A 13,433-nucleotide genomic window follows, 5' to 3' on the forward strand; every position below is an offset into this window, starting at 1 on the left:
TGGTCCCTGTCGATTTCTGCTCCACATTTTGAGTGTCGATTCCGCCAAGAAATGTGTTTGAATTGTTGCCGTTTTATGGCCCTCAATTCTTCTCATTGAGTTCGGGGTTCGTTCGACCTTTCGGAAAGCCCTTGAACGGACTCTTATTGGCAGACAATAATGCTCCTCGGGGATGATGAACTTGAACAACGTGGTTTTATCCGTCCCGAATGGCTCGATAGCTCGATGGAATTTGTCTTGGATCCATGACCACTTTTTAGAATCATTAGCGGGTGTATCGAAGACAGTTTCGATTCAAACAGGAAAGCCCTCTGTCAGCTTGACAACTTTATCCTAGGTTGGTTGGTCGGAAACCACCACAGCCATTGCAATTCAAAGATGGTTGGGGACGAATAGTTCTCTTTATTCTCAATTTTATGATGGGTATTCATGGTGAGTTCAATAGACTCGAAACATTGCGGCACGGTTGGAGTATCAAAGCGCTCCTGAAGATAAAACACGATCTTGTATTGTCTTGATTTGCAAGTTGGTGGACGGAGCAGAGGCCGTAGAGGTCATCAATCAGGACCTGGAACCAGAAAGAGTCGCCTTCACCCCCAATTACTTGGCTACTGAAGGGCAACATTAGTTGAACAGAGATGTATTTTCTTCGGCCGAATTCGAAGCCAATAGGTTCGGAAACGCCAAAAGGACTGACAATGCCAAGTCTGCACTATGACAGGGAAGTTTTAGGCCCATGGAAATAACAAAAAAGCATTTTTCAATCTTGCAAAGAATTAATCATTTAATATTCAGTGTGGTTCTCCACTCCACTTTGTGGCAGCCTTAATCGCCTGATCGACTTTGCTTTACCATGCTAGCCTTCGTTGTGCAAGTGGACTAGAAATATGAATAGATGAATAGGTTCAACACTTTCGTGCCACACTGTAATGTTCGATCGGATTTGAAGGACTGCTGCGCAAAAAAATGCTCATGTTTCTCAATGACCTTCATTTACTCAAACTCTCCACGAACACTGCCCAAAATATTGAGAATGAGTGCTGGAAGCTTGAGAGTTGCCTAATGTGTTTATAGTCATTTAGTTTCTTTATCAGTGACGCCTGGTAAGTCGCTAACTTGTGTGACATAAATGCCAAAACTATTGCTTTCCGAGGGGTCGGTCTTAAATTTCCACAACTTCGGCGCAAACCATCTCAAAAGTATTGGACGAATATCAACAGCTTCATTCGATTTGGCAATGCGCCCGGTTCTTTTTTCAGCTCTGCAAATCCGAGTCCTAAGTAGTCGCTACTCGTATTTGAAAGAGGAAAAAAATATTGCCGCTGAAAAGTGCATTTACAACAGACTCATTTTCTTGGGCTTCTCATTTCTGGTCTCCGACCAACCTCCTCCTCGGCAGTCGGTAGTCGGCACCAACACCTCGAAATAGTTGTTCATTATTTCATCCCGGCGTTTGCACTGTCCGTCCATCCATCCATCCGTCCATCCGCCATTCATTACAATTCCTGTAGTGGCACTAGAAAAGGAGGAACGAGTCTTTTTTCCAAGCAAATTGTAGACTGAGGGACCTCTAATGAAGTATGACCTAGGCACCGACTTGAGTGCCTGACAGGCTCCCGGGTTGGTGGGCTCAAGGGGGGGAAGTGGTCGTGGTCTGCCTCAATTTGAGGCTCTATAAACGCAGACCAAGGGCGGACAGATACAGTAATTACACAGATTGACCTCCCATCAGTGACCAAGTTGTACCACTTGTTAGTTACCGCACTCATGGTCAGGAACAGAACCAGTTAAGACGAGAGTGAGTGCCTCAACCCTCAACATTTCCTCCTCTCTTCTTTCCACCACTGAGCAGCCTTATTGGCTTGGGTGCATAAGTTGGTGTAATAATGGGTTAAACAGAAAGAATGTTCACTAATGCCACTAGACCGATGGGTATTGGTTTTTCTTGGAAGTCATTACCAACCATTTTGGAGCAGGCGAAGGACATTTTTGGACCTTGTTACAAGGAAGAAGGTACAATGTACTTGTTATGATATCCTTCAACTTTGTCCCTTGCTTCATTTAGCCACACTGAACTAGCGGTGTTCAATACAATATCCATGCAGGATTTGTGTCGTTCCAAAGAGTTAAAGATGAGCACAATGCTGCTTGGGATTGGAATTATGGCTAGTCGAGTTGCAATTCACTCAACTTTGGCTGGCGGTTGTCTGAGGTTAGTGCCCACCCCAAAATGAGTGACAGTAAATGCATTACATGCCCGCCCCCCTCGACGTATTGGACCCCCCACTCCCCCTAAGAATAAACAAACAGGTGTGCTAGTCTTTCCTGATCCGCGATCGGAGCCGCATTCAGAACTCTCAACCAGTCGTGTTTCGTATAGTTGATGAATGTACAACAGTACAAGCTGGTAGGTGAAAAAAAATGGATAGAAATGGAAATATTTATCCCTTTCCAATAGCTGCATCCCTCAAGAAAGCAGTTAATTCTTTTTCGTTCCTGCTCTAGGTTTTTTATTGGATACTCATTTATTGAAGTTATGTGCATACATTTAAGATCAAAACAAATTTCAAAATCTCAGTTTGTACGAAAAGTGACTGCTTTCTTATATAACCGGCTGTTAAACTGTTAAAGGCGGTTCCAAGGATAACAAGATATTTAGACAAGGACCCTATGGCTTTTGACTAAACCCTAAGACCGAGTATAAGAGCGCAGTACTTACACAACTGTTTATTTCTTCAGTTACAAATAATGTGAGACAAAAACAAATTGACAACGTTGCATCGTGTATAAACCGTGAGAAACAGTCACCCTAGTGGATCTGGTTGGCTTTTGCATTGGAGAGGACACTGAATCACAGACCCCCGAGAGAGCTCAAACATGCCATCGAGTTACTAAACGTACCACATAGCAAGGAACACGGATTACTATCGCACTTTCAGAACAATTAGTTGGACATTACATGGACGATAAGGAAATTTTGCCTCGAGTCCCTTACGCTGAAGATAATGGAGCAAAAGAAAAGATGAACACGGTAGAAAAAACTGAATGTATAATACCTTGCAGAGGAGGCCTTGAAGAGGGTAGTGATAGGGGTTGATGAGAGGCGTGCGGTCTCTGAAGCCAAGGAACAACCATTCTCCCGCCAACAATATTGAGGGATAATATGGTATTTCACAGACCGATGAAAGGAGACGTTATAGCCATCAATACACGGAACAGTTGTGCTTCGAATTGTTTTCTTTCGTAACTCTCTTTCTTTACTTGAGCAATTCAGAAGGTCCATTGACGCAGACTGAATGCAAGGTCCAACTTAATTTTTGAATGATCCAAAGTGGACAGACGAAGGAATGTAATGAGTCGGGGTGATCTGGGGTTTGCGTCATTATCAAGCGTATATTCAAGCACTGAAATGCAATCAATCTTGTAAAGGTACATTTTTCCCAATTTCATCAAAATTATCGGTTGAAGGAGTAAAATAAGAAGGCGACGATTTGTGTATATGTTAATTCCGTTGCGTTCGGAACTGACCCCATTATTATCATTATGATCATGCATGCAAACGGATCAAATATGCGAGTACGTCAAAACAGGGGAAGAGGCGGGGTTTTTCGATCGTAGGGGGTTCGCCTTGTGTTGGGAATGGGCGTGGGATTGGAAAAGAGACGGGTCGTTTCTCAATCTGACTGAGATTCAATCTATTTCAACGCAGTATTTGGAAAACGAAGGGCAATTTTTGGGATTCATATCACACACATTAGTATGGGAGAAGAAGTGGGGATTTATAGATTGTGCTGATGATGTTTGGCAAGGGTTATAATTGTAATGATAATAATAATAATGGGGGTTGCTTCAGTAGTAGTAATAGTAGTTGCAGTAGTTGTTGTAGGTTCATCTTCATTATCATCATGTTCTTGGAGTTCACTTTCATTGTAGTAAATTTTCTTCATGTTGTTTCATAAAATCTGAGTGAGAGTCAATGGATTGTTTGTTGTTGTGGTTGATGTTGTTGTTGTTGCTTCTGTGTGGTTGTGCACGGGACGGAGATAGTTCTGAGATCACGTCAATGTCAGAGTCTTGCTCAAGCAACGACTCCACCTTCATGTCTTGAAGGCGGTGGTTCTTCGATAAAGAGCTCGAAGATGAGGAGAAGATTGATGACATTCTGGAGGCGGAAAACTTTCGGCCGGGTCGTCGTCGTTTAAGAGATCTCCTCAAAGGACCTTTCCGTGGTCTCTTCCCTTGGGTGCTTTTGAGTAGGGCCGGCGATTGTTGCCTTTGTAGTAGATCCTTATGATCCTTATTGACACGGTCATAAAGGCCGCTAAACGCCTTTTTGGCTGCGGCTGTGGAGTATTTGCCAGTGGCGAACATGAACGCGCAAGAATCCTCCCGGATGTTGCGCTGAATCAATGAGCCTCTCCTCTTCTTCAACATCGATTTCGGGAGGTAGATGACGTCCCCATTACGGAGCTTTTTGGCCCGTGATAAACTCTTGTGGAACCCAAGGAGCCAGACCTCGCTTCGCTTTTGTCGACCATAGACTGACTGGTATTGTACAAAGCGATGTCGCACCGAAGTGGGTGAGGTTGATAACCAAGAGGAGAAGGAGGAGAAGGAGGAGGAGGAGGAGAAGGAAGAGGGCATGGGCAAGTCCCCGTTGCCGAACGAATCCACATCTACGGAGATCTCGTAGAAGGAACAAAGTTGGCCCATGCGATTTGCTCGTGCCTTTGACTGGAACGGAAGAGAAGTAAAAGTACGTTAGCTTTGGACAATTTAGAGTCATACGTTCGCACGTACTAGCTTCTTGTTATCATATTTTACATGTGTTGGGAGGCCTTCTATCAATCTAGGTCAGGATCAGAGGGCGGAGGAGCAATTAATATCCTTGGATACAAAAGACTGTGCTCACAACATGCCTACATGCAAAGTCGAATGATCGACAATGATGGACGTAAGTGCGGCAAAACATGACTACCTTATTGTGGCTAAAGCACACCCTAAATGAAATCAGAGACAATTATTGCACGGGAAGTGAGTTTCAGGAATCTTGAGCCTAGGATGAATTAATTAAACGTGGTTTTCACGAGATCACCAGCATCGGTGTTATGAAATTGACAAAAGGAGGACTCATGAAGTCCTTGATTGATAATGAGGCTCCTTTCATAACTTTCTATTTGACGGATCAAGTGAACCTTATAGTAAGGGTTTCCAGAATGAACTTTCTATTTCATATTTTGAGAACCCTTAAGAGCACCTAACCCTGTAATGCAAACAAGAACAAGCTCTTTTATAGTCATATCGAGTTGTGTTTGAACTTGAATTCGCGGAGTCGGCTTTCTTGAAAGGAAACGAGATCGGACTCTTCGAGTGCAAATCTGAGGGACCTCAAACAGGCTTCCAAAGTGGTAAAATCCAAAATGACGAATTCAAGGGAAAAGAGTCATCCCAGATACTTAACTGAATCTTGGGATTAACTGGAAAGCTTAGCTTCACATTTTTTGCCAAAAACTTATGGGATTGGTGGCAATTTTGGCCAGACAAGAAACTTGCCGGAACTCTTACTCCTCAATCATCGTCGATAAATGTCAGAATTTGTTTTGCTCATAATCCTTCCGTTTCTTTTCCTTCTTAGGGATGTCAATCTTACCTAATTGATTAAGGACTTCTCATTTCTTCATAAAAACATTCCTTGACAAAATAGACGGTTCTTTGTTGAACTGAAATATTCTTCTCAAAGGCTCATCATTAAAAGGCACCGTGAGGCTAATACCTTCCCCCGATAGGATGAATAATCCCCCCAGTTTTGAACAAGAGTTATGCTGTATATTTTCTCAGGCTCCAGATTGTGTCAAGGTTGGCTGTTTGCTAACAACACTTCTTCTTATGAACTTCTTCCGCTCTCTGAGACATCTCGGAGTCACTCAAGCTACAGTTGTAAATCCGGCAAAGTGAAGTGGCTGGGGAGATCCTCTAGTCTCCATCTCCTTTCGATCTCTCTCTAATAAATGAATGAAAATCAACGACCCGAGAGTTTGTAACCCCTGATTGCCCCAGACCATTAGTCATAAATCCACTGAGCAAGATTCAATGAAGGCTGATTGACCGCCACAGGTTCTTCCCATGACCCTTTCATGGTTTCGAAATTCTTTGTAGATTCGCTTATACAAGAAACCGAAGAAGATGATCAAGAACTAGCGTTTAGAGCAAGATTGGATGTGATACCCAAAGATTTGTTTGCCAATTGATATCGAACATTTTAATGGCTCGCTCCATTACACTACAACGATTGTTGATTACATGAAGAATCTACTCAACCCGTCCCTCCTAATCGTCCAGTCCTCCTCAAAGCTCTTTCACGTTGCACTATACCACTCCCCCAGGGTGGTGGTGGTGATGGTGATGGTGGTAGAGGAGGAGAAGGAGGAAGTTTTTGGGAATTGGACGAGACGGATTGTGGCAGAAAAAGGGGCGCAAATTTGTCGCTCAATTTCGTTTGTTCTGAGCAATGGAGGAGGACGCGATCGACGCTCAGATTCAATTTCATGTAATGGTTCTCTAATTGTTGACTGATGTCAGGCATAAATCAAGCGAGGGGAACGCCACGCCGCTCCATGGCATCACTTCCATTCAAAGTGCTCTGTACTAAATGTGTAGTAGGCACGCTGCAGTGCACAGGCTATACTTGTGTTGAGCAGTGGCTTTTGGGGGGATTAGATGGATGGATGGCGGTGGCGAGCCAAAGGCGCCATCCATGTCAACGGGATGAGCACATTTTCAGATGGAGTGGAAAAACTATCCCGTGGTCCGTCCCGAGAGTCTCTGGAGCTCTCGATCTCTATGGCGAGTGTTTGTATGGAGTTGACGCTTGATGAGATGAGGCGCCACCTTGCATTTGTGAGCAAGTTACGGACGCTGCCCAACTAAGACAAGAGACGAGCGAGCATATTTCACGCTCTTTTATCTCCCGATCAACGCTTATGGAGAAAAATGTGGTCAGTCCTTAAAAAACCGATGGATTCAAATGACTTTTCGACTCTTCTGTGTTTGTGGCGCCAGAATCTGTCCAAAAAAGCCTTGAGAGTCCGTCTAAACTCAGAGAGAGAGAGAGATATGTGCATTTTCCATGTTTCACAAGCTATGCAAACAACGCCGCGCTTATTACGTAAATGAGGCGACGTCGCTCGCTCGTTCCTTCGCTCCAGACCAGATTGAAAATCCGCCAGATTTTTTGCGAGGTAATAAATCAGTCAAATCTCTTACGAGAACTTCTGGCGACGTTCACCTTCTAGCATTCATGGGATGGACACAATCATCCCTCCCTGAACGACGAAACTTATCATCATTATCGCCCATCAATATTCGTCCATCGACCGCCCAAGTGAGCTGTGGTCTCTAGTTGTTTTAATAAAAGATTCATTTTCAACCCTTTTTTGCCATCAAATGACGTCGAGGAGTGACCAAAAAAACTCCATACTCATTGACCAAAAAGGACTCCCTGATTGACGGCTTATTTCTTGCACTCTTCTCGTCTTCATAGAGTACTTTGAGTGAACAATCACAAACATCACCATCATTGTCATTGTCATCATCACAGCCACGAGCAACCAAGCAGCTCGTGTTTTGAATGGATGGAGTCCAACCGGCCCATCCTCCACCTACATGCCCAATACTCGCGTACATATGTTATCCGAACTTACGTTGTCGTACGGTACCATATTGTCATTTCTGGTTGAGAGTCGATGTTCAACTCAACCATGGATTGTGGACTCAAAGGCAATCCTTTGGCTAGCCTGGTATTCTACTTCATACATCCTTCCAAGAAGCATGTATAGCACTGTACGAACATTAAGTAGTATGTTCTTAGTGTATTTGAGCACTGGCGAAATCCGAGATGGCAAACAAAAATTGGCAAGCATGTCATGGAACCGATCAGAGCACTCTCCTCGTTCACAATCGGAACCATAATAAATGCCTCGAAGCTGAACCCAGAACCAAGAGGAATGCTGGCTAATTGCAAAACTTGGAATATTGAATACGATAATCGAACACGCCGTGTGGGAGATTGATAATTTGAGGAGGAAAGAATTGCCAAAGTGGAATGGATCGGTTGTCCTCGTCTTGACTTACGTAAGTCATTGGCTAACACGAGTGAATGGGATGGATTAACATTATCATAAGGCGACGTCCTTCTCGTCAAAGTCGTCACCCTCGTTTGTCCTAGTGAGGTCCCTTTTCCCCCATGAACGTGATGCGCAAACAAATATCGTATCTTCAAGTGAGCAAATATTTTGATGGACTTCAGGAAGGACATTCACCACCATGGATGATGGACTTCTCCCTCTCCCCCTTGCTTTAACTTACGCCCTCTCTCTCTCTCTCTCTCAACCCCTGCTCTTTCTGAGTATACACGTGCATTTGCACACACGGGCACACAGGCACACACATGCTTGTGAAATGGAGAAAATCGAGAGACAAATTCCAGTCACTTTAAGATTCCCTGTGAGTTCCTAGTTCATCTCGATTCTGCAACCAGATACGGCTAATTAATCAGTCAATCGGTTGACTGGTCCAACCAGTCGTCGCCTTGCGTCAAAGGTTATTCTGTATGCCGATGGGCCACCGAGTAATGCAGGAGTGGGGAATGCCAAAAAGCTCGGGCAGTAAAAAAGAATAAATAAAAGAATGATTATTAAACCCCAAAGTATTGTTATTCCTCTTTTGTTCTTGTCCAGTCGAGTTTGAACGCTTAGATAATTACTCAAGTCCTGGCTGGCTATTGTCAAAGCTGAGTTTGAAAGAAGGCCTATACGAGTTAGTGGCTTTAGTAGCAAGCTGACTGACTACATGTTGATATTTGATGGGTGGCTTAAATCAATATTGGTTTTGTACACTCTCCATCTCAATACTTCTATACTTCTTGTCTTGGCTTCTGCCACTTCACTGCCAACACCGGGAGGTAACACAATGAAATACAACTAGCTCTCAAGTCAACGAGACAAATTCGGATTTCTTGAGACGCAGAAAAGGCCAAGGTGTTGTACATAAGTCAGGATGTCCAAATTGTCGATTGTCCATCGATCGATCCAGAGGTTAACAAGTAACCGTTGGTGATTTGCGAACCATGAAATGAAGAAGAAATGCACCGGAGGATGTTGGTTGTTATTGCCGTTATCAGAAAGAAGGAGGAGGAGGAGGAGGAGGAGGCGGAGGCGGTGGGATGATTGAACTACTGCCATGAGTATTACTTGCTCTTTTTCTTCTTAATTGCCAGGCACAGAAATCGATCGAGATGGCCCAACACTTGAGTACACCACCCTCTCTCTCTCTCTCTCTCTCTATCTATCTATCTACTGGTTCTTTGGTTCTTCCCATGTCAGAACTACAAACTCGGTGACAGAACTACCAGACAGGGGGGCAGGTGTGCTCAAACAAGCTTTGAAAGTTCCGGTCGAAAGAAGTTCCGTACCAAATCTTCCAACGAACCATCCCCAATCGAACATTTTTGACGACCTTTGAAAGCGATTCGTGATTCACCACTCGGGATTCGCCGCTCAAAACCACAAATGCGATATTTTGGCCAAAAACGTTCGAACTAAAGGTCACTTTTCGATCGACAACTTGATGATCTAATCTAAGCGTCTGTTCTCCAACCCTGGTTTGCTCGTGCATTCATAACGGATAAGCTGTTGATGACAATGCCAAATCGTTAATCATGTGAAACTCACTAATTTAATGCGCCGTATCCTCCATCTCGTAAACACGATGACTTGGGCTTCACCTTCACTCGCGTCCTCCTAAGTAAGCCCGTTGAGCACCGATCCGAGTTCGAGTTATGTTGATGACGGCACGCTACTAAAGACCACATCCTGTCATCATGGGTTCAACTCTCAGTATTAAGCGTGCAGAGGATCGTCCCTGAAGGACTGACCAGTAATTAATCGAGTTAATCACGGGATCCTTGGCCAAAGGAACTTCCACATGGACGTGATGGATGGCCGAGCTCTGTGAGCGAGCGAGAACGAGAGTAACTCTATTCGGGCTTGATCCATCTTTGTTTGCGAGCAAACCTCCTCTTTAACGGGTCACAGAAGGTGCTTCAACCCAATACCTTACTGGGAGAGAGCACACACAAGTGTCGACGGTATTTTTGGTTGATGGCTCAATTTTCACTCCCCAAATTGGAGAACAACGAGGGAGTGCATCGAGGAAGCACTCGTCGGGAGCCGTAATTGAACAAAAAGGTGCTAAAATTAAGAGATCAAGAACAAAAGCGGCGCAGCTCGGTGCTCTTGTCCTTGGGCTCCGTATTCAAGATAAGCTTTATGGTTATAGCCTCTCGGGCAGGACATTTAACCCGATTTTGAAATTGACCTACTGGGTTGAAAGTGCTTCCAAACACAAGTCCTAATGTACAAACTATGTGGTTGCTTGGACCGACCGACTGACTGGCTGGCTGGATGGCTGGCTGGTAGGTAGCATTGCCGTAACCGTACCCGTTCACCAAGTAAAAGGAGGTAAAGACGTAAAAATAACTGGAATGATATCTTGTTCAGCCGAGAACCGTACAAACCCCGGCGTATTGATAACAAAGCATCCTTCTCCAAAAACTTCTTTCAGGTCCCATAAAAGCATTTCAAAGCGTTCAAGTCACCGAAGATTCTTTGAGCATGAAATTCGAAAAAACAATGGCCTAATTTACGGCCCCCCAAAACATAGGAGCGAGATTTGTTACCAATATCTTTTCTCCCTCTATCTTTCTCTCCTGGATAAATTTTGAGAGATTTGAAGGAGACGTTCTTGTACTTTGAAGGAGGAGGCAGTACCGCATCAAGTTATATCAGCTCTTTTCCGCAAAATAAGATGCTTCACCAGACTCCATAAATCAAGCATTATGTTGGTGTTCATTACTTTGGAGCCGTGTTTATCTTTCAGAACATTCTCTTCTTTCTCTCTCTCTCTCTCTCTCTCTCTCTCCCCCTCCACCACTCTTTTTATTTAAAAAGCGGAATATGATGGACGGTCTCCAATGGTTGGGAGGGAAGATGATTCAACTGGCTGGGGAATGCTCATGATTGTCGGGCATATTTTACAAAGTGCCACGCCATCAACAATCATTTGAAGATTATCATTGAAGGGGGCCGACAACATCTTTCGTGGGCCAAGTAAACGAGATTCTAGCGTCACTCGCAGCCTTTTAAAAACCGTTGTCCTTCCATTTCCTTCACTTTTCTTTCTTATTTTATCCTGGGCGTCAAAAAGGCAACGTGAAATATTGCTTTGTTTGTATATATTTGATTTTTTACTTGAAGTCGCCTCAACGGGCACGCACGTATGTACTCCGGAGAGGTTGGTGGATGATAAATGAGCCAACCTTGAGAAACAAATAAGAAGTACGTCTAAATCTGATGAAGGAGCCCGTGTCATCGACAAATCATGGTCTGAATTAGTACCCATGGTTGCCAACTAAGACAAGTACCACATGCTCAAGAGTACACTCGATAGTCGCCCCGCCCGCCTCCATAGTATTTAGTAGCATCTCCACATCAGAGCCATCTTCCATAGATCAGGCAAAATTTTAGTGGGCCCTTCAAGGGGTCGTCGACTGACTATTATCTAGAGTATGGATGGTTCCACAGGGGACTATGTAGCGACTGGTGCGGGTAATTCATATCAACTTGGCGACTTGGACGCCTCTTATGAGGCGCCATATTGACCAATGAAACAAGCCCCCTGCTAGGTTTGAAATGATTCCGGTTGAATCCTCCATCACATACGGGCAAAATGTGATGATGAGCAGATCATCGATGCTTGGGCCTTGGGGCCAGATCAGACACACAATCTCGGTCTCATGGCGCCTGACCCCCTCGACTTCATATGGGCAACTGGGGGGCCCTCGTGCTGAGAGCATTTGCCCGAGTAAAAGCTAAATGGTGAACTGTGGTCATATTTCCTCCTTCCAAACACCACTATCTTATCTAGCCTTAGAGCTATCTGTGAACATTCAGCCAGAGGATTTGTTAAAGGGAGGATCTAGGAAAGAACGTGGAGGAGGATGGAGAGGCAGACATAAAAATGACTATTCGCCTTCTCATCTTTTGAAGCCCCAGGAAGAGAGAGGGAGGGAAGGAGGGAGGGAGGGAGGGAGAGAGAGAGAGAGAGGAGAGAGAGAGAGAGAGGGAGGGAGGGAGAGACAAGAATCACCCACCGAACAATCGAAGGAAAAGAGGAGCCAAAGAAAAGTGAATACCAAGGGGGTGGAAGAGACCAACTGGTCCAACCCGACCATGATGATGGGCATATTCTTTCTTGATTTTATCCCATTCAACCATGACCAAAGAGGCTTTTGATTTGAAATCAGCGCTCGCATTCGTTATCCGGCCAGCTGATGAGCGGAAGCAATGGTGGGCGTTGCAAAGCAAAATCCCCCGTCTCATTTGACAACGAACGACAAAACAGAGGCAATGAGAGCGCTTTTGATCATATTTTTCCGAGCCCTTAAAGATGGCCAATTTTCGTTTAATGCGTTTGTCGGAAGTTCTCTTTCAAGTCAAGAAGGGACATATTGAAATCGTTCGTTAAACGGACCATACTGGTTGGCTACATCGAAAAACGCCCATTCAAACTCTAAAAAGAAATATGGCCACAAGGCGACATGTAAAGGCTCAAATTGTCGGTCATTAGAATTCCATTTTTTCTATGGACCATCAAAAATAACAAGACATGAATGGCAGTGGTCACAAGTTACGACAGCACCCCAGGCCGAGTACACAATACAATTGTCATTGCCCATTCCCATTTCAATGAGCATTAAGCTTCTTAAAACGGAGTCAGCTAACTCATCAAGAATGGCCAGGCCAGTCATTTAACCCGTTTGTCGTCTGGCAGCCTTGCAATTACTTCTTCGGCGATAACTCGATGCAGCACGCGAGCTTGAACATCGTGGCTAGGGGGAAAAATTCAACCCCTCAAGTGTCTGGAACTACACACCTTTTTTATCCTGGGTTTTGTGCCAAATCATGTCTAATGCAACCTATCTTGAGACCTTTGAACTTCTGGTTGTTCTCTCGCTTGCTCCAGCTGTTATTTTAGCTATGATCTCGGTAGACTTTGATCACCTTTTCTCGCTTTTACGCTTATCGCCTTGAAATATCTCAATGATGTTTATGTCGCGTGTAGTGTTAGTAGAGGTTGCTGCTGTTGTTGTTATTGCATGGTGGTAGTAATGTCATCCATCATGAGCTAAGGCGCCAAAACTTTCGAAAAAGGCGAAAAATATCATCGAAAACCCCTGTGATATTCAGAAATCGTCTCCACTAAAACAGCTTGAGGTCGTCGGGGATGCTTAGGACGTCACCGACTACGGTGATGATGATGCTTGCTCATCATGCGGAGCATTATGAGCATCTTTGCCGTCTTCTTTCTGGGTGTCA

General features: G+C 44.4%; 1 protein-coding gene across 3 annotated transcripts in view; it reads right to left on the reverse strand.

The window, feature by feature from the left end:
- Positions 1-2,712: 2,712 nt before the first annotated feature.
- Positions 2,713-13,433, reverse strand: part of LOC131880597 (uncharacterized) — a 22,576-nt gene continuing 11,855 nt past the window's right edge. For all 3 annotated transcript variants that reach the window (XM_059227266.1, XM_059227263.1, XM_059227265.1), the window contains one exon: positions 2,713-4,734. In XM_059227266.1, the coding sequence (XP_059083249.1) occupies positions 3,925-4,734 (810 nt within the window). In that variant the 3' untranslated portion in view covers positions 2,713-3,924. The remainder of the gene's footprint in view (positions 4,735-13,433) is intronic.

The sequence above is a fragment of the Tigriopus californicus genome, chromosome 5, assembly GCF_007210705.1.
Source record: "Tigriopus californicus strain San Diego chromosome 5, Tcal_SD_v2.1, whole genome shotgun sequence".
Taxonomy (NCBI): Eukaryota; Metazoa; Arthropoda; class Copepoda; order Harpacticoida; family Harpacticidae; genus Tigriopus; species Tigriopus californicus.